This window comes from Siphateles boraxobius, unplaced genomic scaffold, assembly GCF_051911475.1.
Source record: "Siphateles boraxobius isolate OS27281-9 unplaced genomic scaffold, OSU_SipBor_1 30, whole genome shotgun sequence".
Classification (NCBI taxonomy): domain Eukaryota; kingdom Metazoa; phylum Chordata; class Actinopteri; order Cypriniformes; family Leuciscidae; genus Siphateles; species Siphateles boraxobius.
Window position 1 is genome coordinate 10,731,699 of NW_027508920.1, and position 25,036 is coordinate 10,756,734.

Genomic DNA, 25,036 nt, shown 5'->3' on the forward strand with positions numbered 1-25,036 from the left:
CCAGCCACACGTGCTCGTCTTCTGAGGAACTCTGGTTTCTTTTAGTACAGTCTGACATGGGCGGCCCTTTATTGTGGGATTTGCTGCCCTCTGCTGTTCGAAAAAGCAACAGTTATGAAAACCACTGTTCTGATATTTACAGATTCACGTTAGACACATTTTTTACAGAGCAGCGCCATGACAGGTAACGCGAGGTAGTGAGGGATAGATTTACCTTGTTTTCAATGGCATCCTCAGTAAAAAAGTTGTTTAAAGCTCCCAGATCCCTTACAATTTCCCACAGCTCATATTATTGGAATTTTTTTGTCTAGTGAGATTTCATGGAAATATATTTTTGCAGTGTTTCGTCAGCAGAACAAAAATACTAATAATTACAATAACACATTAAGTATAACACACTAAGGCGTTGTAGCTACTGTATGTCTATTAATCACAGCCTCGCTTTCATTTCAGTTAACAATAAAAAATGGCGCTGCTGTGAAAAGGGTTTTTACGGTCCCCTTTTTTTGTTTTGGTTCTAAATGGAGAATGCAGAAATTATGGAAATGAGAATGAGAAAATTAAATAATTGAAAAATAAAATTGGCCTTATCAAAGTTTTAAAAGCTATAAATTGTTCTTTACATGAAATCATACAAGAAGAACAGAAAAAATTAGATAACAAAAATAATAACCTACATTAAAAAAATAAAGAAATAGCATATAATAGAGTCGTAAAAAGGTTAAAAAACAATTAACATAAATTACATATAAACACAATTTTAATAATTTCACATTTATTTTGTTTACATTACATTTTGTACATTTTCATAAAAGAATAATCGATGACGTCACTTTATGACGTTACCTGTAAGATAAACATATTGTTATGTTAGTAAAGTTTTTACTCTGCGAATAGACAATAGGTAGGCTACATTAACGCATTAACGCTAAAATGAATTAAATCTGGTGTAAAATAAATAAATAAAAATTGCCAGCAAAAGGAAAGTAGGCTATCTGTGTACAAGACGTGCTGTCATGACAACGAATGCACTTTGCTTCGGCAGCACCAGTAAGAGTCTTTTCTTCATGGTCGAATTGTCCAAAGTTACTTGTTATTCTCTTAATTTTCCCATATGTTTCGTCAGAATAAGCAGTATGATGTCTGTGGATGTGCTCGTAGCGTGTGCTGTGCTGCAGGACCACGCTGATCAGCTGTCAGTTTTAGGAAACATTATACGCCCGGGAGCGGAGAATGTGAGTAACAACATCCTCACAATTATAACGTTTGGAATCTCAGAATTGTTTTGTGTTTTCAGAAACACAATTTGTAAAGTTACTACTGCGTAATTTGTTTCATCATCAGCTATTGTTAAATTTATTTGTTGTTATGTTTATCTGCATTAAAAAAAACATAGGGATAACTTACAGCAGCTTGTCCCTGACTCGCTGGGCAGTAACGTTAGCTACCCTTAAAGGGACATTTGTATCTTTGCACCACCTTAGGGGTTTATAAGGAACAAAGGTGCGGCCCCAGTTGAAACTGTTGTACCCAAACAGTTACTATTTTTGCACATTTTATTTACAGTGTAATATGTTTCATATTCTTATCTTGTTGCATTATGATCCGTTTATTCAACGTAGACTAACCATGTTCCGTACACTTTTCGCCTTTCACCGCACGTCAACGGCCACTCCTCTGTTGCTGAGAGACATACAAGCTTGTGTGAGCGCTCATTCTCCGGGGAAATTCCCATTGGAAGATCTATTCTTTAATTGATGTCTTTTGGACCAATAGTATTTGAGAAAAGTGGGGTAAAGTACCTCCTCCGTCTGTGTACGGAAGATGATTGGGGTTAACGTACGATGTTCCGTACAGGCTTCTAATGGTGTTCCGTACAGAGCGCACCTTGATTTCAACTGCAAAAATCTACTTTAAAATTAACATTTGTGATATAATACAGTAATATATATATATATATATATATATATATATATATATATATATATATATATATATATATATATTGTTTATTTATTAAAGAATGACCTTTTTAAATGTTAAAATATTATAAATATAATCACTGCAAGCAGGCGTCTCTGCTGCCTGTCTCAGTGCGAGAGTGGCGCCAAGCGGCCATTGTCCGGAATTGACGTTTAAAAATTCCCATTTCAAAGCAGTTATTCTACAAAAGGTAATATATTTAATGATTTGTGATAACATAATAATTATTTCATGAAGCCTATAGTACTGTGAGAAGCATTAATCCAATTGAAATGTACATTTTCACCGCTGTAGAACGTCTCCCCACCTAAAGCTAATATCTGGGCTGTAGCTTGCCCATCCTCCATTTGCAGGCGCAGTGGGCGCACCTAGCAAACTTACTGAAATATTTTTGAAACCAACGGCAGGGGTTCTCTTTCTTGGTCGGGGATAAAAGAGGGAGAAATTATGATAACACACATATATAGTTTATATATAACCTTGAAGTATTTATTCAGGAAAAGGTCATCTGTACGGAACATCGTTGTGTACGGAACATGGTTAGTCTACGTTAGCTATATTTTGGGTGGATTGCACCAATTACGATTAAATTAAGCAGTTTATGGCTAATCAAGGATTTATTGACCAAGGTGCTATTTTAATTTGTGTTGTGTTAAGACACAGATAAAACACAGATTATTAAAAAATCACATGACTAAAATTCTAACCTGTCAGTAATAGTCCATTTCCTTTTTGAAAATTCCCTCTCTGAAATAAAGTAGCTCTTGCAAGGAAATAAGCTTGTAAAAATGTCAACTGTCTTTAGAAACTACCTACATATAGTGAGAAGGTTTTTTATTGGCAAACCTGGGCTTTAGGGCTCAATCCAGGGTTTTACAGAAAACCCAAGACCAATTAAAACAAGTTATTCTTGAAAATGTAGGCCCCATAGTATACACAAGGCCTCAACAAGTCTCTTGGACTATGAGGGATCCTCTTACTGTAGGACCCTAATATGAAGATCCACATTGCTCTTATAACTATTCTTATAACCCATCCTGTCTAAAATTATATTTATATAATTGTAAAATTGTATAGTGGATTTTGGATTAAATGCATTGTTTTGGTTACCATAGGCTATATGGTGGTTTGCTTATTGGATAATTGTCAGGGTCTTCGGATTGTGTTAAGTGTGGTAATTGTAATTATACCTACATTGTTTTTGTTTGTTTGATGGCCTGGTGTTCACAGGCAGGTCATATAGCACGGGCCACAGGTGTGTGTGTGTGTGTGTGTGTTTTGGTGATATATCATTTTTGTTTTGTTTGACGACAAGGTTGCAGGATGTAGTGGTGCAGAACAGGTTTTTAAAAAGGCTATAAACCTTTGCTCTCATTAAATGCTCTCATTAAATTGTTAAAATATTGAATTTTACATGGTTTTCTTTTATTTAATTTCCCTTGAATCTACAATAACACATACTAGGGTCTGAAATGAATGGCTTGTGCAGGGCTCGACATTAACGCTTGTCCGCTGGTCCGGGACAAGTGGATTTTTTGAAGGGACAAGTAAAAGAGAATTTTACTTGCCCGACCGGAAAAGAAGCCTGATTAGAACATCAATAACAAAAATAAACAAATAACTAGGGAATCATTAAACCGAGAGAATGATTCAGATTTTATTACATTTATTGTAAGTTGCGATCGATTGTGGATAATGTATTACTGACGGTAAGGTTGCGCTGTTGACACTCGCGCAGCCTCTCGAGGAGAAATCTACACAAATGAGCGCAGCACACACACACTCAGTTAACAAGATACTGCTTATAAAAAATCTAAATGTGGAGTTTTTATATTTTTAACATAAGAAACCTCAATTATTTTTCCTCAATACCATCACGACGGAAAATGTGACATTGATTTCCTACAACAGTAGGAATAAAGGCGGAAGTAAACATTGCGTCAGTGCTTTTTGCTTCGGAGCCATCCAGTGTGTCTCTGTGTGAGCTGCTGTATTTGCCGAAGAGAAATATAAATAGAATATTCAACGAGTCACCCAGCGGAACGGCGGAAGCAGGTTGGTGTCAAGCACACCCAGACCCTGCTCTCGGTCGCTACAACGCCATCAGAGACGGGTCCCTGTCTTCCACATCGCTGCACCTCCACGAGTACGCCGGTGGTTCGGGTGGGTTCATTGGGACAGTATCTGGAAGCCTGGCTAGCGCTTCCGGGTCCGTCCCGATGGCTCATCCGCACCATTCCGTTCGGCTATGCAATTCAGTTTGCACGCCGCCCTCCCAAGTTCAGGGGCGTCCACTTTACCCGTGTGCGGTCGGTGGATGCCCCTGTCTTGCTGGGAGAGATCAATGTCCTGCTGGCAAAGGACGCGATAGAGTCGGTCCCTCCTGCCGAGATGAGATCCGGGTTTTACAGCCCCTACTTCATTGTACCCAAGAAAGGCGGTGGGTTACGGCCAATCCTGGACCTGAAGGTGTTGAATCGGGCCCTACACAAACTCCCGTTCAAAATGCTCCCGCAGAAGCGCATTTTCGAATGCATCCGTCCCCAGGATTGGTTTGCAGCAATCAATCTGAAGGACGTGTACTTTCACGTCTCGCATGCAGAGGATCTCTTATCTCGGTATGGAACTGGACGTCCCTCACGGAGGAACGCGTCCAGTCAGTGCTCACCTCCCTCTGGTCCTTTCGAGGCAGGGCAGCGGTTCCACTGAAACAATTTCAGAGGCTCCTGGGGCATATGGCAGCCGCAGTAACGCCGCTCGGCCTGTTACATATGAGACCACTTCAGCGCTGGCTTCACGATCGACTCCCGAGGTGGGCGTGGCACAGTGGCACGTTCCGGGTCAAAGTAACCCCGCACTGTCGCCAAATCTTCTCCCCGTGGTCGGATCCTGTGTTTCTTCACGCCAGAGTGCCCTTAGTCCAGGTTTCAAGGCATGCTGTGGTTTTCATGGATGCCTCTGCCATGGGTTGGGGGGCCACATACAACGGACATGCAGTCTCGGGTCTGTGGACGGGGCCCCAGCTGCATTGGCACATCAACTGCCTAGAGTTGCAAGCAGTACGCCTAGCCTTGTGTCGCCTCAAGGGGTTTCTCAGACACAAGCACGTACTGGTCCGTACGGACAGCAATGCGACCGTTGCGTACATCAACCATCAAGGTGGTCTATGCTCCCATCGTATGTCACGACTCGCCTCCCACCTCCTCCTATGGAGTCAGAAGTATCTGAGGTTGCTTCGTGCCGTTCATGTTCCAGGTGCGCTCAACGGTGTGGCAGACAAGCTCTCACGGCCCCTTCCAGGAGAATGGCGACTCCATCCCCAGGCGGTTCAGCTGATTTGGAGTGTCTTCGGAGTCGCACAGGTAGACCTCTTTGCCTCTGCAGACACAACCCATTGCCAGTGGTTTTGGGGAGGACGAGGAGCAGGTCCTTCTAGTGGCGCCGTATTGGCCCACCAGGACTTGGTTCATGGAACTCATGCTCCTCACGACAGCCCCTCCTCGGCCAATCCCTCTGAGGAAGGACCTTCTTTCTCAGAGACGGGGCACTCTATGGCACCCGCGTCCAGACCTCTGGAAACTCCATGTCTGGTCCCTGGATGGGACTCGGAGGTTCTAGGTGGTCTACCACAGGCAGTGGTAGACACCATCACTTCCACTAGAGCCCCCTCTACGAGGCGCCTCTATGCGTTGAAGTGGAGCCTGTTCGTCGAATGGTGTTCCTCCCGTCAGGAGGACCCTGAACTTGCTCGATCAGAGTCGTGTTTTCCTTCCTGCAAGATGGGTTGGAGCGAAGGCTGTCTCCCTCCACCCTCAAAGTGTATGTCGCATCACGATGCAGTAGAAGGTAAGTCCTTTGGAAAGCACGTCCTGATCATCAGATTCCTTAAGGGTGCTAGGAGGTTAAACCCACCTCGTGTTTTGCACTCTGTCTGTACCCTCTTGGGACCTAGCACTGGTACTTAGAGCTCTTCAAAGTCCTCCTTTTTAGCCTTTGTCGACAGTAGAGCTTAATATCCTGTCCATTAAGACACCGCTCCTCTTAGCTTTGGCCTCTTTGAAGAGGGTCGCGGATCTGCAAGAATTTTCGGTCGATGAATCGTGCCTGGAGTTCGGGCCGGCCCTTTCTCACGTTGTATTGAGACCCCTGGCTCGGATATGTGCCCAAGGTTCCTACCACTCCCTTCGCGGACCAGGTGGTGAACCTCCAAGCGCTGCCCCAGGAGGAGGCAGACCCAGCCCTAGCTTTTCTCTGTCCCGTCCGCGCTCTGCGGGTTAATATTGACAGAACGCAAAGCTCCAGAACCTCAGATCAGCTCTTTGTCTGTTACGGAGGCCAGCATGAGGGGGAAGGCCGTCCCCAAGCAGAGGTTAGCCCACTGGTTAGTGGATGCTATCACCCGAGCGTATGAGTCTCTGGGTGAGCCTTGTCCTCCCAGGTTGAGCGCTCACTCTACTAGAGGTGTTGCCGCTTCCTGGGCTTTGGCTCAAGGCGCCTTCGTGTGGAACCTATTTCCTCCCGATTTCTGGCTACGGCCAGTGGGTCGAGGGAATAGGTTGTGTCGGCTTGCTACGCCACTCCGCCTCGCAGCGGATACGTGCGTTCTTTGCTCTGTATGGCACCCAACGTCTGTGAGCTTTTTGAGTTCCTCCATCACCCCTCCGGTGCTGGGCGCGCCAGGTCTGCTACCTCTAGTAGGGAGTTGGTAGTAGACTGGGTCTTCCAGTGGTCTCTACTGTGACCCATGATGCCAAGTGCAGTTCAGCCGTGTCTTCCCCTTGGGAACATCTCGGTTGTACAGAGTACAGGGAACGGAGATGTGTCGTCCCTTCGCCATGTTGCTGTACCTTCGCGGAGGACTGGACACTGTTCGGCTCCTCAGCGAAAAGCATTTACGCAATGTTTACTTCCGCCTTTATACCCCCGCTGGTAGGCAGGTCGCGGAATGCAAATCTTGCATGCCAATGTCTATTGGCTCGTTTAATTCTCTCGAAGGCAATTGGCTCCCTAGCGTGATCCCAATTCGTCAGGGAACTCCCCCGACGACACGTCTCCGTTCCCTGTACTCAGGGAACGAGGGTTACATACGTAACCGAGACGTTTTCATTACTGAATGATTCAGCATTTTGAACAAATCGGTTGAGTCAAAGATTCAATGACCCATTCATAAACATCTGTCTCATTCTTGAATGAATCAGCCGTTTGAACGGATCGTTTGATTGAATGAATCAATGACTCACTCATTAAGACGGTCGCCTGCCACCACCTATTGCCGGTTTAGTGTTATGTATAAAAGTAGTATCATTCTTTCCAACGTTTCTTATTTGTATATTTAAATTAATTTCATAGCATTATTTTATGCAATTGTAATTTTTCAGTGTAAATTATTTAATTTGATCAGCCCTACCTAGGGTAACAGCCCTATAGTATCTTATTATTCAAAATAATTGAATTTATTGATCAAATTTAGGAATTTAAAATAAAAGATAAAGCATACATTTAATAAGATTGGGGAAGAGATGCCCTTTAAAGGTGCAGATATTACAATATGCCGATTTAAATATCAAAGCTGATTGAACACTGATGAGAATATTACTTCAGAATAAATTAATAAATAAAAAAATCCGGACAAGCAACTTTTTTACTAGGACAAGTACATGAAAAGGCTTAATGTCGAGCCCTGCTTGTGGCAAAAATGTCTGCAAATGAACAAATAAATGCCCCCAAAATGTATGTTATGGGGCAAAAATAACCGAAAAATGTGTTGTTGTTTATAATCATAACTCTAGTATAGTAATAATCACACAAACAGGGCTGTTTTTCCCCCCAAAAATATCTGCACATTCCAATTGTATTACTGTTTTTAATATTTCAATAAATATGGTTAGTATTAGGTAACCTAAAAATTAAAACACATTAGTTCTGATCAAAGCCACATCAGAACCATTTCTGAGCAACATTTTTCTTTGCTGAATGAATGTTTTGGGGTGTGTTCCACTTGACACACACCCATAAACTTTCTTAAGCCCTTCCCCTCAGCAGAATCCCCGTCACCATTTTGAAGTGCGTTTATTAGTGGACTAGGGAAGTTCATATGGACAGATCCTCGACCCCTCTTTTTTGACCAAGGGTTTGAGTCTACTGCTCAATATACCACAATGCAACACAATTGTGATGTCAAAGCAAATTGCACTTAATTTACCCTTCCCCCACACATGTTTGTTGGTGTGGTTGCTAGCCAACACACACAAATAAGATGACTCAGAGTAGAAAAGTCTCTGGTTACCTAATGTAACCTCGGTTTCCTGAGAGGAGTGAACGAGACATTGTGTCAGTAGCTGACGCTATGGGGAATCACCCTTTTTTCAGAGAATACTGAATACCAATAAAATCTCGCAGGCAAGAATTCGTCTATAAGACCGTGCTGAATGTAATTCCCTCAGAATTTTTGGACAGAAGCAGTGTGTAGCTGGCAAAGTCTCTGATCTTTGTAACATGACAGCTTACGCAATGTCTCGTTCCCTCCTCCCATGAAACCGAGGTTACGTTAGGTAACCAGAGATGTTCCCTTTTGACTTTGGTTCACTCGGCATTGCATCAGTAGCTGATGCTATGGGGATATAAAATCCCGCCGTGTTAATAGTGAGGGTCCAGCTCAGCCGCAAGCACTGACCTTTGTTAAAAAGTGCTTCATGCAACAGAAGACTTCATTGCACAAGCATTAGACTGCTGCAAACACATCGCAGATTAATAAGAAGACTGACCCGCCGTCGTCCTTGATTTAAATATACTCACAAATTCAGACCCATCTGGGAATCAACTGTTGACTGCTGACTGTTATCCTGCAGGCCTTAGATGGCAATTTAATTAAAACCTCCACAATACCAATCAGATTTCCACAACAGAAAAGGTTGGCACTCCATAATTTTACAAGCAACTGTGGATGGCAAAGGGATGTTCTGGGACCTGAATGTTGGACAGCCAGGGAGAGAACACAACGCTAGTGTCCTCAGAAAGTCACGCCTATGGGCTTGGGCCACAGACAGTAATGTTTTTTCTGGCAGAGTGAAAAACATATGTGGAACTGATGTTGTATACTTCATTCTTGGTGATTCTGCTTACCCATTGCAGAAATGGTTGCAAAAACCATATCCTGATACCGGCAGGTTTACAGAGGCCCAAGAACTATACAACATGCGAACAAGTCGAGCCCATTGTGTGGTTGAACATGCGTTTGGGAGGTTGAAAGGAATGTGGAAGTGTCTCAGTAAGCGAAATGACTGCAATGTAAATGTTGTTGTTGATATGGTTGAGACGTGCTGTACACTGCACAACTTGTGCGAATTGTACATGGACAGATTTATACCAGAGTGGTGTGATCGTGATAAAGATGCTGAACGTTCACTTTGCAATCTTGGTGATGAGTGTTCAGATGCAAGAAGTGCTCTTCAACAGTTGTTCATGCAGCAGCAATAATTGTAAGTTGTTGTTATATTGTGTTTGTTACAAATAAAATATTTGAAATGAAGATTTGGCATAACCCTGTTTTGTGACTTGAATACAATTATTTATCCTAAATGGTACATGGTTACATCATACAATATCAGATCAATAGGCCATTTAAGCATACAGAGTGAATTGTTTTAATAACATACAATTTAACAATCTTCTAACTATTTTTAAATAAAATCAAACATACTCAGCTCTACAGTTTTTTTTTATAAATTACAGTTGTAAGTATATGTCTGTTGAAATTTATTTAGATATGGTCACTTCTGTTAATGGTACTTTAAAATGTTAAACTGCTTAAACTGTTTACAGTATTACAGAATCCAAAAGGTGCCCATAAGACAGCCGTTTAAATAATGTGCCCATCAGTATGCATAGTAGTCTATACCAATAAATGTCTTAGGCCGTGTGTCCACCAAAGCGTTTTTTTCACGCAGCTGGCGTAAAATTTCCAATTGTTTTCAATGGGAGCGCCGCGTTTTTTAAACGCCATGAGCGTAACGAGGCGCTGAGCGTGTATTTAACGCTCAAGCGCTGAGCGCCCGGCGTTTTTTACTGGTCGCCGAGAGTTGAAAATTTTTCAACTTTGGGTAAAACGCTGCACTCATCACTATCACTTTTTACACAGCCGTCCGATCACAGTGGAGGAGGGGCGGGACAAATACCACACGACCAATTGTCACAACATTCTTTCTGTACAACGACGTCAACCAGCAGAGCTAACCGAACAAAATGGATGAAAAATAAATTTTGGGTATGAAACAAAATGATCTGCGAAATCAGTTACAAGTAAACTGTGCTGCGGATATTCTGTATCATAGCAACGAATCGTCTCAACTGAAAAAACGCAGCGCTGCCAAAACGCTCTCAAGTGCCCACAGCTAGGCGTTTTCAGCAGAGCGTCCAGCGTTTTCAGCCGGCTTAAAACGCTTTGGTGGACACACGGCCTTAGCCTAATTATCATTCTACTGACTAGGACCATATTTGCATTACAGAATCCAAAAGGTGCCCATCAGACAGCCGTTTAAATAATGTTTCCCATCAGTATGGATAGTAGTCTATACCAATAAATGTCTTCGCTTAATTATCGTTCTACTGACTAGGACCGTATTTGCATTATAGAATACAAAAGGTGCCCATCAGACCGCCATTTAAATAATGTGTCCATCAGTATGCATAGAAGTCTATACGAATACCTCCAATAATGGCTTATCTGAGTCACAAAGTCTTTATATTTTAGTAAATTATCATGTAGGTAACTTTTACAATAGGTTTTCATAAGTTAACATTAGTTAAATACTTTATATAATATAAACTAATAGTGAGCATTTACTACACAGTATGTATTCATCTTAGTTAAAGCAAATGCCAAATATTACTAAGTATTTAAATCTAAAGTTTTTTTTTGCTAACGTATATGCAGTGTGAACAAACCAACCTGATCTCACAGAATTCCGTGAAATGAACACGGACCCTTAACTCAAAATCCGTGACAGTTTCACGGAATCGCCGAAAATTCTGTGATGTGCCCACGGAAGTGATGCCTATGTAAGTCAATGACCATCACAGAATTTGTCAATAAGCAAAAGGCTATAGAAACTGGTCAGGGGAGATAAGAGGTTCACAGTTTAATTAGGCTACATGCATCACAGACAGAGACAACTTGAATAGCCTACTTAAAGTGTCAAAATCAGCAATAGGCAATATCGTCCAGTGAAGGTGAAACAATCTGTGGCGACCACTGAATATTCCGTGGTACGGTCACGGAATTCAGGGTGACCAGACGTTATCCTAGCGATCAAACGACGACAGAACAATGCAATATCAAGTTAAAACCACGTTAAAACTAAATATTTAAAGTAAAGTACTCTCAGAATATTTAAAGCTACCTTTCCAAATTATAAAACGACGTCAATTGGGGGAGCGCGGGTGTTGTAACAGCCCGTGTGTGGACCACGGATGCTGCAGGTTGGAACTAACATGAACTAACAATGAATTACTAATAAAGAATGTATTTAATTAACATTAATTTTACATATATGCCTTATAATAGGTGTATAATTTTTACTATAATAATGTGTATTTTGCCTTTGGAAATGTGCCCCTTAATAAGCATGATTTCCATTTGCCTCAGTTATAATAGCACCTATTACTTTATTTATATATTAAGTTTACATCAGAGTGCAAAAATACAAAGGTGCTTATAAAATGTGCATACATACAAATGAAACAAAACAGGTGCTTTTGAGAAGTACTACTTACAAATGTGCATACATTACAAACAAAACAGCAGGTGATTTTAAGAAGTAGCCTACTATTCACACAAAATTTTTTAAGGCATCAAGGAAAACAGAAAGATAGATGTTTTGTCCATCTTTTGTCCCTTCTACAGACTTCCTCTGGAGAAGGGCTGCGGTCAAATGACTGAAGACTGATGCAAAAGACTCAGATTCTTTCTGTCTTTGTGACATCTCCTCCCATCTGAGTTGTGCATCATAGCCCAATTCCTCTCGTCTCATCATCATTTCTTTCTTCATTTCTTCTCTTCTTAGCTCACGCTCTTCTTTCATCTGTTGCTGTGTTATGTCCTGCATACACTGCAAAAACTCCCTTGATGCCAAATTTATAGCTTTGCGTTTGCAACTCTCTGTAAAAGCAGACACACAAATAAGCAGGATATTTGAGATGTCTTCTGATAGATTATAGATTGTGGTATAGCACATACAGTATACCAAACTGTAAAGTCTGTCACATATATTTAGCAGGTACATTAAACGCATAAATACCTGGTCTAGTCCTTTGTGGAATGTGATGTGATCCTCCTCTTATTATGGTTAGATCTTCAGGGTCGTCATGTCTCTCTGTAATAAACATGCACATACATTTACTTTTACATTTATTCATTTAGCAGACACTTTTATCCAAAGCGACTTACAAATGAGAACAATAGAAGCAGTTAAACTAACAGTAGGACAACAATACGCAAGTGCTATAACCCCTCTCAGTTTAACTTTAGTGCTTTTTTTTTTAATAGAATAGAACAGAAGAGAAAGTGTTAGTACTACTGAATCAAGTGCTGCCGAAAAAGATACGTCTTCAGCAGTTTCTTGAAAGTGGATACTGACTCAGAAGCTCTGGTTGAGTTAGGCAGATCATTCCACCAACAGGGAACAGTCATGGTAAAGTTCTGAGAAAGAGATTTTGTGCCTCTTTGAGATGGTACCACAAGACGACATTCGCTAGCAGAGCGCAAGTTTCTGGATGGCACGTAAGTCTGAAGTAATGAGTTTAGGTAAGAGGGAGCAGTGCCAGTGGTTGTTCTGTAGGCAAACGTCAGTGCCTTGAATTTAATGCGAGCGGCAACTGGCAACCAGTGCAATTTAGTGAGGAGAGGAGTGACGTGTGCTCTCTTTGGCTCATTGAAGACTATTCTGGCTGCAGCAAGCTGGAAGACCAGCCAGGAGAGCATTACAATAGTCCAGTCTGGATAAAACAAGTGCTTGGACAAGGAGTTGTGTAGCATGCTGTGTAAGGAAGGGCCTGATCCTCCTAATGTTGTGCAAGGCAAATCTGCAGGACCGGGCAGTTCTAGCAATGTGGTCTGTGAATTTCAACTGATCATCAATTACAACCCCAAGGTTCCTAGCTTACCTTGATGGAGTTATGGATGACGAGCCTAGCTGAATGGAGAAGTTGTGATGAAGTGTTGGGTTGGCCGGGACCACAAGTAGCTCTGTCTTCGGAAGGTTTAGTTGAAGGTGATGGTCCTTCATCCAGCCAGAAATGTCTGTTAGGCAGGCTGAGATACGAGCAGCTACCGTTGGATCGTCAGGCTGGAATGAGAGGTAGCGTTGTGTGTCATCAGCGTAGCAATGATAGGAAAAGCCATGTTTCTGAATGACAGATCCTAGTGATGTCATGTAGATGGAGAAGAGGAGTGGTCCAAGCACTGAGCCCTGAGGCACCCCAGTAGCTAGATGTTGGGTCTTAGATGCCACACCTCTCGATGACACCCTAAAGGACCTACCTGAGAGGTAAGACTAACTGCACAACCATTGGAGTGCAGTTCCCGAGATGCCCTTCATCTTTAGGATTGACAGGAGGATCTGGTGGTTAACTGTGTCAAAAGCAGCAGACAGATCCAGCAGGATGAGGACTGAGTATTTGGAAGCTGCTCTTGCCAGTCTCAGAGCTTCAATTACTGAGAGCAGGGCAGTCTCAGTTGAGTGTCCGCTCTTGAAACCAGACTGATTGTTGTCCAAGAGGTTGTTCTGTGTACGAAAGGAGGAGATCTGGTTGAAAACAACTCGTTAAAGTGTTTCCGCGACAAATGGAAGAAGAGATACCGGTCTGTAACTTGTTAGATGTGCTGGATTTAGATTGGGTTTCTTAAGCAGTGGGGTTACTCGAGCCTGCTTAAAAGCTGTGGGAAAAGTACCAGTGTGAAGAGAGGTGTTTATGATTTGCGTGAGTGTGGGTACAACTGAGGAAGAAATGGCTTGAAGTAGATTAGTGGGGATTGGATCAAGCGGACAGGTAGTAGGGCGATTGGAAAGGAGGAGTTTAGAGACTTCCGCCTCTGAAAGTAGAGAGAAGGAGGGTAGAATGTGTGCATTTGTTGGTAAAATGTGTGTGTCAGTTTGTGGATTGGTAAATTGGCCGCTGATGGTGGTTGTTTTTTCTATGAAGAATGTGGCAAAATCGTCAGCTGTTAGGGTTGATGAAGGAGGAGGAGGAGGAGGGTTAAGAAGAGAGGAGAAGGTTTTGAAAGGCATGCGTCAGAAGAATTGAAAATTTTGTTGTGATAGTAAGCCATTTTAGCAGTAGAGATATTAGCAGAGAAGGAAGAGAGGAGGGATTGATAAAGACCCAGGTCTGTCGGATCTTTCGATTTGCGCCACTTCCTCTCTGCACCCCTGAGTTTAGTACGATGTTCGCGGAGAATATCAGATAACCAGGGGGCAGAGGGAGTGGCGCGGGCTGGCCTGGAGGAAAGGGGACAGAAGTTGTCCAAGCAGGATGTTAAAGTGGAGAAAAGAGTATCAGTTGCACTGTCAGTATCTAGTGTTGAGAGCTGATCAGGTGGAGGAAGTGTGGATGAGACCAAAGAGGATAGGTGAGAGGGTGAAAGTGAGCGTAGGTTCTGTCGAAAGGTGACCTGTTGAGGAGTGTGTGTTGTGTTCTGAGGCAGGTTGAGGTTGAGAGTGAGGAGGAAGTGATCTGAGGTGTGCAGTGGAGTGACCAGTGTATTATCCGTAGAGCAGTAACGTGTGTAGATAAGGTCCAATTGGTTACATAACGTTAATTACATATTGACAAAGAAACTAACAAAACATTGAATACTTCTGTGGTGTATTTTGTATATTTTTTTGCATTCCGGGTGTCGACATTAGCAGTGGAAGTGTAGACGGTCCCTGCTCCACTTCTGAGTCAAATAAAACACTCTGTGATGACAATTCTAGCAAAAAAAAACATAAACACGCACGTTAGCCACTTATACAATATTTAATTATTTATTTATTTTAAAGTTAGGAAGATAGCATGTATATTAACTCACCGGCCGTGGCTGCCATAGTGTCCCAACTTGTCTCGCCACTAACAGAAGGACGCTGACCCAGCACACCGTCCATCAAATCGAACCATGGAAAGTTCCTTCTCTGGCCTCCGCTTTTTCCACTGTGCGTTTTAATCGCCTTGTACTGCGCCCGCAACCTTTTATTTTTTCCCGAACTTGAAGCGTTGTTCGGCTAATACTTAGCTTAGCAAGTTCAGGAACGATGTACTTGATAACATCCTCGTTTCTGCACACGCCGTCAAATTGACGTTGTACTCTTTCTTCCGCCCAAATGCTCAGAATAGCTTTGGTATCCTCAACAGACCAGTACAGGCGATTCTCCATTTCGAGCACCAATAATTTTGCGCGATATAAAAAAGTGAAATGTGCGTCTTGCCGCAGACCATACCTTTCCCTAACACCGATAAACTCCGCCTTTTACCTTGACCACGCCTCTAGCCCGAGCTGGCCTGCTTTGGCCCAAGGTATTCGACGGGCCAGAAATCCTGGCCGTTGGCCCCGAGTAAGCCCCGCTCAAGCACCGGAAGTGACAGATGAAACGCGACTGGCCCTGGCACGCACAAGCACGGCTCGGCCCTGGCCCGGCAGTGGAAACGCGGCTAATGAGTGCTGACAGGGACAGAATGAACTTCGAATTAAATGACTGATTAGAAGTTTGAAAGACTTTGACATAGCACATATAAAGTTGTAGAAGGATTAATTAATGATATAAAAGTGAGAAAACATAAATATTGAATATTATAAATCTGTTCAATAGTACTATCTTCTTTTGGAAAGCCTCCAATTAGATCGCACTTGAGTGACGTCATGTGAGCGTCCGCTATCGCGGGACTTTGGAAAGTAGTGCGTTCTAGATCTTTCTTTTTCTCTGTTAATCTGACGCGAGCAGATGGTTGTTGCTGCTTCGGTAGACTTTAAGCTCTAAATCCAGGAAAAACTGATGTAAGAGTTGTTTAATTTGTCTATAAATCATTCATATGACGATGATATAGAGCTAAGTGATGGTTAAATGTAGTAAGGTGATGTGATTATGCTCATTGTGTGTTCGACCGCGTGTTAATGATGCAATGGTGGCGCTAGCTTAATGCTAATATGACATGTGCATATATGTTTCTAACAAAGGATTCAGAGAGAAGCCGTGTATATGAAAGTGACCTTTTGGGACATTTGTCATCTGGAATTTTCCTGTTCTTCCGATGCACATTGTATACAAGTTCCTTGGTGAGTCAATATAGTTGCATTTATTTTTATATTCCGTGTGGTTTTATACGGTCTATTTAAGGTCATATTAAGTGTGTTACTTAAAGCATTGGTTATTTGATGCAGTATTAGTAGCAAATACAGTCTTGAGTGTAAAATGAAAACTGTTAGTAGACCATTTATGTGAAACTAAATTAATGAAGTGTGATTTTGTGTTAAATAACATGTCAAAAGCAAGTATGCAAGAAAATGTATTTATTGCAGTTTGATAAATGAACATTGTAGATGTGTTTATTAGAAGTTGTGTAAAAACTGAAAGTAATTGAAAGAAACAAGAAATGCTAATTAATATTTTGGTCTTGTGTTTTCAAGGCCAGTTTTTTTTGTTGTTTTATTTCCATGTGAATGCTAGGATGAATACTGATGAATGCGATCCACTCCTCATGTGTATCGAGTGAAGTGTTAGTCAGTCCTGGATTTTGAACCATCTCAGGTCCCCTTTGGTGCCTAATATACCCCCTTTCCACCAAGGCAGAGCTGGTGCTGATTCGGAGCCAGAGCCTAGTTTCAAATCAATTCTTTGTTTTTCGACCACCAAGGCACCAGGTCCGAACCAGTAAAAGTGGTTCTTAAGAAGCACCAAATCATTGCTGGTCTAGAAGTAAGAACCGCTTACATCAGCGGGTGGGGGCGGGGTTACCGTGACCAACAAGACAAACAGAAACTTGTGACCGCCATTTTTTAAATAGTAGCTAATCGTGCTAATAGCAGCTCGATTGTAATCTCCGTCAATGCAAGTTACGGCGAGCTGCACGAATGTGCTGGATTCGCCGTGTTTGGATACCGATGTAGGTTTGCAAAGCCATAAGCATAAATAGCAACGCAACGGCCGCCATTGTTGATGGAAGGCTTGTTTTGGATCGCTCTCGCAGTTCGAGATTCACTGTGCCGAACCATCTCGAAGAAGCCTGGTGTGTTTGTGTGTGCCGCGCTAGCGTTGCTGGGCAACATGAGATGTATACAGTGACGTAAGATCTGACTCTGTGATGGCTCTCTAGCCTGTGGAAAGGCAAACCGGTTCTTTGAAAGCTTGTCAGTCGAACCAACTCCGAACCGGCACTAGCTCTGAACCAGCACCTGGTTCTTGTTGGTGGAAAAGGGGTTAGGTTAGGAGTGGAGTTGGACTGGCGAGCCACCCATGAACGAAATCTTGTCCTTCCTGTTGAAAAAAAAGAAACAGTCGTTCATCTTTGAACGGTAGGGCAGAATCGTGCATTCTTCTATTTGTATCATCTGGAAGATGATTCTAGAACTGAATTGAACAGTTCACGGACTGTCTGGACTGAATTAATGAACCGATCGGTTCATTGAGGAAATACCTGATTCTTGACAATTTGAAGTGTTTTTTGTTGGAGTGAGAATAACTTTGTATTGTTTTGATTATTTCATTTCATTTGAATCTGTGTGAAATCTTATGGTGAAGATTTACTGTGTATGAAGAAAAGAAGTGAATTAGATGGTTCACCAGAAATTCGATTTCACAAAATATTCTTATTAGTGACTCGCAACATTAAAATCTGAGTGCTAACTTTAATAATGGAAAATATTAGTAAAATCCTAAAAAGAGAAAGGGATGAAAATCAATATTCTTGACTCTTTTTAAATTTTCATGTATTCAATTTTGTTTTGTTATATTGTTCAACATAAAGTTAAAACGTGTTGACTTACCTGATTGTCTGAGTGTTCACTGCTGCTGCATCATCTCTCTCCTGGGACGAACCTAAATCTTTTGAGCCACTGGTCTATTAGTGAGTTTGACGTAACGAACTTGTCACGGGTTACACAAAGCACTTTAATTTTAAAATGGTTATTGTGGCCAAATTGATGAGCAGGTAATTCCCATGCACTTGACACATTTATGCATGTACATGTCCTTGCATGAAACATTGCATTGAGGTTGCTGAAACTCAATATCCAATAATTTATTCAATTGAAAAAGAACAGGCTAGATAAATCTTAGGAGTGATGGTTCATCCATTTGAGTCACTGCTGATGTGGTGCCTGGGAGGCCAGCACTTGCACCATCAGCCAATATGTTTCTATACAATCCTCAGACAATCATCATAGCGTTTCCATAGCGTCAGCTACTGATCCAGGAATTAGGCATTAAGATATTGTAAACTTTAACATTGAGAGTAATTTTGATATTTCTGAGATTCTGCACATGAGGTTCAAATGACAAACTCACATCAAATATAACTATGAGCTTTACCAGTTAAGATTGAAGCACCAAAACTCAACAAATAAAGAACCAACTTTGCAAAACTGGTGAGGAGAACCAATAAGCATAACTTCATTACAACAGTAGTATTGAGGTACAGAAACTGAATAAAATAATCAAATGTAAAATATTCATTATTGTAATAATTACGGTCACTATGAAATCAAAATGGACAATTCTTGTTTTTTTATGGAATACTGCATTGTTCATTATAATGATTTTTCTGGGGTTCATTATTATTATTATTATTATTATTATTATTATTATTATTATTATTATTATTATTATTATTATTATTATTAATATTATTAATATTATTAGGGCCCAAGCTTTGAGAAGGCGAAGGCCCTATTGTTTTCCTTAGGATTTTTCTTCTTCTTCTTCTTCTTTTTATTATTATTTTACTAACTTTTGGGCACTTTTGGGGCCCTTAACATGCTCCGAAAACTCTTGAAACTTTGCACACGGGTCAGAACCCGCGGCCATCAGGGCCGGGCTGAAGCTGGTACCCGGGTGTGGCAGGGAGGCTCGACAGCGCCCCCTGGAACGAGGTTTGAACACTTGTCGATTGTCGGCTATTTAGGGTTGTTTGGAAATGCATGCTCAGGAATTTAAAACACTTCTCCTAGGGAATTCACCCAATCATCAACAAACTCGGTGTGCATGAAGTCAAGACATTGAGGATGAAAAATTGATATCAATTTTTGATATCTCGAGCGGTTTGGCCGTGGCGAGGAAACGAATTTATGGCGAATAATGGAAACAGGAAGTGTGTTTTAACTTCAGCATACATTAACTGATCTTGATGAAACTTCAGCAGTGTGTTCGTGTAAGAGGCTGATCACATGGATGTAAGTATTGTGACTCAAAGTTATAGCGCCACCAACTGGCAGCAGGAAGTGTGTCACTTTCAAAATGCTTTGAAATCACCCTCTTATTTTTACCCGATTTGCTTCAAACTTCATCTGCATAATGTAAACACACGCCAGATGTAGACCTGTTAAAGGATTATTGATATCATAAATACTGTTGCCATGGCAACGCATCAAACTTTAATATTCTTTTTGAATGCTTTTGAGACTCTTAACATTCTTAAAATTGCATGAAACTCGACATACATCTCATTTATTACCTAGTAGACATGTGCAAAGTTTCAGAAACGGGCGTGGTACAGGGGCTCAGTAGCGCCCCCTTTTGACGAAAGTGGGGGGGTTAGTTTTATCAACAGTAACAAAACTCAGTATGTATATTGTACTCCTCAAGCCGGACAACTTTCTAATTTAAAGTCATTAGCTCCGACCAACAGGAAGTCAGATATATTGCTTTGAATGTGGATTTTTCAAGCATTTTCTCTCCCTCTCTGTCTCTGCCTCTGCGTCTGTGTCTGTGTGTGCGTGAGATTTGCTTTTATTCTTGTTTTTCAAGGTTTCGGGGGCTTTTGGGGCCCTTAACATGCTCGAAAACTCTTGAAACTTTGCACACAAGTCAGAACCCGCGGCCATCAGGGACGGGCTGAGGCTGGTACCCGGGCGTGGCAGGGGGGCTCAACAGCGCCCCCTGGAACGGGGTTTGAAAACTTGGTCCATATATCAAACACGCTTGCATGTTTGCTTGCGGTACACATATAGATCTTATCGAGCCGAACATCTATCGTGCTCTAAGTTTTACGCCAGCCCAACAGGAAGTCGGCTATTATGGGTTGTTTGGAAAACGCATGCTTTGGAATTTGAAACACTTCTCCTAGAGATTGCATCCGATCGTCAGCAAACTCGGTGTGCATGAAGTCAAGACATTGAGGATGCTAAATTGCGGACGGATTTTTGATATCTCGAACGGTTTGGCCGTGGCAAGGAAACAAATTTATGGCGAGAAAAGAGAAACACAAAGTCTTATAACTTCTGCATACATTAACTGATCTTGATGAAACTTCAGCAGTGTGTTCGTGGTAAGAGGCCGATCACATGGATGCGACTATTGTGAGTCAAAGTTATAGCGCCACCAACTGGCAGCAGGAAGTGTGTCACTTTCTAAATTCTTTTGACAAAAGTGTGTGTGTGGGGGGTGGTAGTTTTACCCACAGTAACAAAACTCCGTACATATATTGTTCTCATCAAGCCGGACAACTTTCTAATTTACAGTCATTAGCTCCGACCAACAGGAAGTCAGATATTTTGGTTTGAATGTGGTCATTTTCTCTCTCTCTCTGTGTGTCTATGTCTCTGTCTCTGTCTCTGTGTCTGTGTCTCTCTCTTTCTCTCTCTGTGTGTGTGTGTGTGTGTGTGTGTGTGTGTGTGTGTGTGTGTGTGTGTGTGTGTGTGTGTGTGTGTGTGTGTGTGTGTGTTTGTGTGTGTTAGGGATGGGACGGTATGAACATTACATATCACAATTATAGTGACCAAAATTATCGTGATTATCAATATTATCACGGTTTTGTTAAAACAAGATGATAGTGTTAAAAAATAACTGATGCTCACACTGAAAACATTTCAACAAGTTTTATATTTGAGAATCAACAAAAAACAAATAAAACAAGCAGCACTATGCACTTTTTAAAGCAAGATTCTATTCTGTGGCATTTCCTTCCTTATAATGACCGTCGTCAATAGCAACATTATAACACCGCGCACATCCATGTATCACAATGGACGCGCGCTCACATTTCATTCAAATACAACTTGTCATCTTGCGTCTCCGTTTTTGATTGTATTGAAAATGAAATCAGAGTTGATTTATTGTTTACAGAATTTGATAATATTGTTGTGATCATCTTGTCTGGACGAGTTTTGTACGCTGTACAAAATGGATTTAACGGGTAAGAATAGAGATATTAATGTGTCCCCGTAATTATGTGTTATAAGTGTACACTGAATCTAAATTATCTCTTAAATGCCACTTTTAATAGACTTGTTTGAACTTGTTTGTTCGTCTTTGGCTCAAAGCCACTTGCTGCAAACTTTTCTTCGCGGAAGCTTCAAGTTTATTTCAAGTGAGTGAGATAAAATATTTCAACTCAAAACAACATTTTGTGCCCAATTATTTCCCAGACATAGTTTTAGTATTGAGATCAAAGTTAACTTGCCTTGCGTTGTGTGATGGTCGCACAGGACGACTCGGCAGATTTGAAGTGTTTAATGTTACCCCAATTGAAGTGACTTTTTTTGTGCATGTTTGGCGCTTGTCTGAAGTATAAAATCATTGGTTACCCGTAAGCCAATCACGTAACGTTTGGTTATGACGTGTGTTATTCACCAGCTCAGCCGCATCGAAATTCCACTGTAAACACATGTATGATGCGAAAACGAAACCATCAAGCGAAATACCAGAGTGAACATGGCTGACCGAGTTTTGCTGCCTCCTTAACCTGATCCTCCATGAGTGCAACCAAGGGGGACACAATCACAACTATTGCCTTGCCGGCCTTTGGCCTCCCCAGTTTCTCGCTGACGATCGGTAATATTTGATAAATTAAACTTTTACCAAAACCTGGGAGTAGGGAGTAGGGCCACGACATCACCTCCATTCAAAATGTTTACCAAACATTCTTCTTGTTCGGCCTTCAGTTTGAAATGACCAGGAATATTCTCCAAAACAGAGCGAATTGCGTACTGTGTCTCCATATCCGCGGTCGTTTTCGATTTCCCCAATCTTAAACTCGACGCTTAGCGTCTACATCACGGCTCTCAGCCCGCCCTCTCGTTGATTGGCCGGCTGTTTTCAGGCCGGAGGAAAACTGAGAGACATGTCGATGTCTCAGACTAAGTACAGAAGCGAAATGAAATTGAGCCGAAGTACGAAGTCTGACGTAATCAGGCTAGCAAATTGTAGCCTCTTTTTCCTATTTGTAGTGGAGATGAGTGGTACCCGGTGGGGTCTTCTGCTGTTGTAGCCCATCCGCCTCGAGGTTGTGCGTGTTGTGGCTTCACAAATGCTTTGCTGCATAACTCGGTTGTAACGAGTGGTTATTTCAGTCAAAGTTGCTCTTCTATCAGCTTGAATCAGTTGGCCCATTCTCCTCTGACCTCTAGCATCAACAAGGCATTTTCGCCCACAGGACTGCCGCATACTGGATGTTTTTCCCTTTTCACACCATTCTTTGTAAACCCTTGAAATGGTTGTGCGTGAAAATCCCAGTAACTGAGCAGACTGTCGAATACTCAGACCGGCCCGTCTGGCACCAACAACCATGCCACGCTCAAAATTGCTTAAATTACCTTTCTTTCCCATTCTGATATTCAGTTTGGAGTTCAGGAGATTGTCTTGAACAGGACCACACCCCTAAATGCATTGAAGCAACTGCCATGTGATTGGTTGATTAGATAATTGCATTAATGAGAAATTGAACAGGTGTTCCTAATAATCCTTTAGGTGAGTGTAGATAATACAGATAATTGGGTCAGTGACAAATAAGGTTTGTCAAGATGAGAAATTCAAAAAAAACTTGTTTTAAAAGCATGCACCAGGTATGCTAAAATGTACATAGTGTATTTATGTAATTAAAAATGACATATGCAACATTTTCTACAAAAGTTAAGACTGAATGTACCTGAATGTGTCAAATGGTGTAACTGCCAAAGAATGAGAATTATTAAATATTTTATCCACCTGGATGGCATGTAAGTGTACATCTAGAAATAAATATTTCATTGTAATATATATATCACACGAAAATAGATTTTATTAGAGTTATCTCTAAATGTAATTTGTAATGTGTTTTTGCAATATTTGGCAGGACATATGCTGAAAACACCTCTGTTTTCTAAACAATCTTTGACAAATTATGTAAAAATTGTTAAAAACCATATTATTACACTAAACTAGACTTTTAAATTTTATTCCACATTCATTTTCCTGTATATAATTATATTTTTATGAAAAATACTGGTTATGCCAATTGACAACAACCAGTTACACCACCTGACCATGTTGCTTCTAGAGTCAAAGGCCATTGTTTGTTGAAGAAATTGTGACTGAAAATCAAGCATGAAAGTCAAGCGGTTTTATTTTTGTCAATGCTGAAAAAAAATAATACTGAAAAGAGCTAATGTTTGTGCTTCAGCAAGAAGTAACGATGTTCATTCTTGTGTTACACTGAACGTTTGAGCTTCAGCAAGAATCAATGACGTTCATTCTTGCGTTACGCAGCACGTTTGAGCTTCAGCAAGAACTAATGAAGTTCATTCTTGTGTTACACAACACGTTTGAGCTTCAGCAAGAACTAACTGTGTTCATTCTCGTGTTACACAGCACGTTTGAGCTTCAGCAACAACCAATGAGGTTCATTCTCGAGTAACGCAACACATTTGAGCTTCCGCAAGAACCATTGAGGTTCATTCTCGTGTTACGCAACACGTTTGAGCTTCAGCAAGAACCAATGAGGTTCATTCTCATGTTTCACAGCACGTTTAAGCTTCAGCAAGAACCAATGAGGTTCATTCTCGTGTTACACAGCACGTTTGAGCTTCCGCAAGAACCAACGAGGTTCATTCTTGCACGTTTGAGCTTCCAGAAGAACCAATGAGGTTACATTGGTTACATTGAACACTTGAAAAATTCCAAATAGTAGGTTAGTTTATACAAAAGTTTTAATCAGCATCATAAACTAGTGATATTTGACTTAATTGGCCCCTAACAGAAAGGCTTGTTTATATGACGTTTGCTGTTTGTTTAGCTGATGGCCAGTGACTGGTCAATCAACTAGCCCGACATACTTTTACTGGCCCCGGGCCATCGAGCCATTGCTTATGTTGAGCCCTGATTTGACCATTTAAAAACAATACGCTTGAAAAAGAAGTCAATTCAGTACTTGACAGCTGTTTGAGGGGCAGGTTTTTGTGAGCGCCGCTTACATAGATTAGTGGTGTGCGCGATTTTGATGTGAATCTGCAGAAATTAGTAAAATTATCCCCACAACCCTGTGCGAAAATCAGGCCAACACCAAACCTATTCAACCGGAGCGAATGAGATGAGTGAATTAGAGGAGGCGGGTGAGAGAAGAGAAAGCGAGAATGCGCAACTGGTATCGGTGTAACGATACTGCAGGAGAGGAGTATTGGAACAATGCATATCGAAATATTTGTATTTTTGACAACACTAATTGGTATCGAAAAATCTATATTTTTGACAACACTACATTGCACATATTATTTCAGATGCCTTTTTAAAAGACTACAATTGAAAAATGTATATATTATATACATTTCAAGCTGCCAAAATGGCTAGTAGGAGTGACTGCATTACACGCCGCTGCTGAAATCCACCCGCATTAAGCAGGGTTGGCGGCATATCAAGCCCTGATTATATAATGTAATCATGGTTTGAAATTAACACCCACCTGCCCACAAAATGTGGCTGAAAATCAACTGGAGGTGGGTAACACATTTGCGGCCTTATTTTAACGATCTGAAAAGCAAGTGGCAAAGCGCAAAGTGCAAGTTACTTTGTGGGCGAATCCCGGCGCTGTTGCTATTTTCCCGGCGGGATAAATGCCT

The 25,036-nt window shown here is 41.4% G+C and overlaps 1 protein-coding gene across 7 annotated transcripts in view; it reads left to right on the forward strand.

The window, feature by feature from the left end:
- The first annotated feature begins 828 nt into the window (after positions 1 to 828).
- drc9 (dynein regulatory complex subunit 9) overlaps positions 829 to 25,036 on the forward strand; it is a 65,913-nt gene continuing 41,705 nt past the window's right edge. For 4 of the 7 annotated variants that reach the window (XM_077248234.1, XM_077248239.1, XM_077248240.1 and 1 more), the window contains exon 1: positions 1,010 to 1,235. In XM_077248234.1, coding sequence (XP_077104349.1) covers positions 1,017 to 1,235 — 219 coding nt within the window. In that variant the 5' untranslated portion in view covers positions 1,010 to 1,016. Of the gene's footprint in view, positions 870 to 937; positions 1,236 to 25,036 lie in introns of those variants that run through there. The other 3 variants (XM_077248236.1, XM_077248238.1, XM_077248237.1) reach the window with 2 other exon arrangements.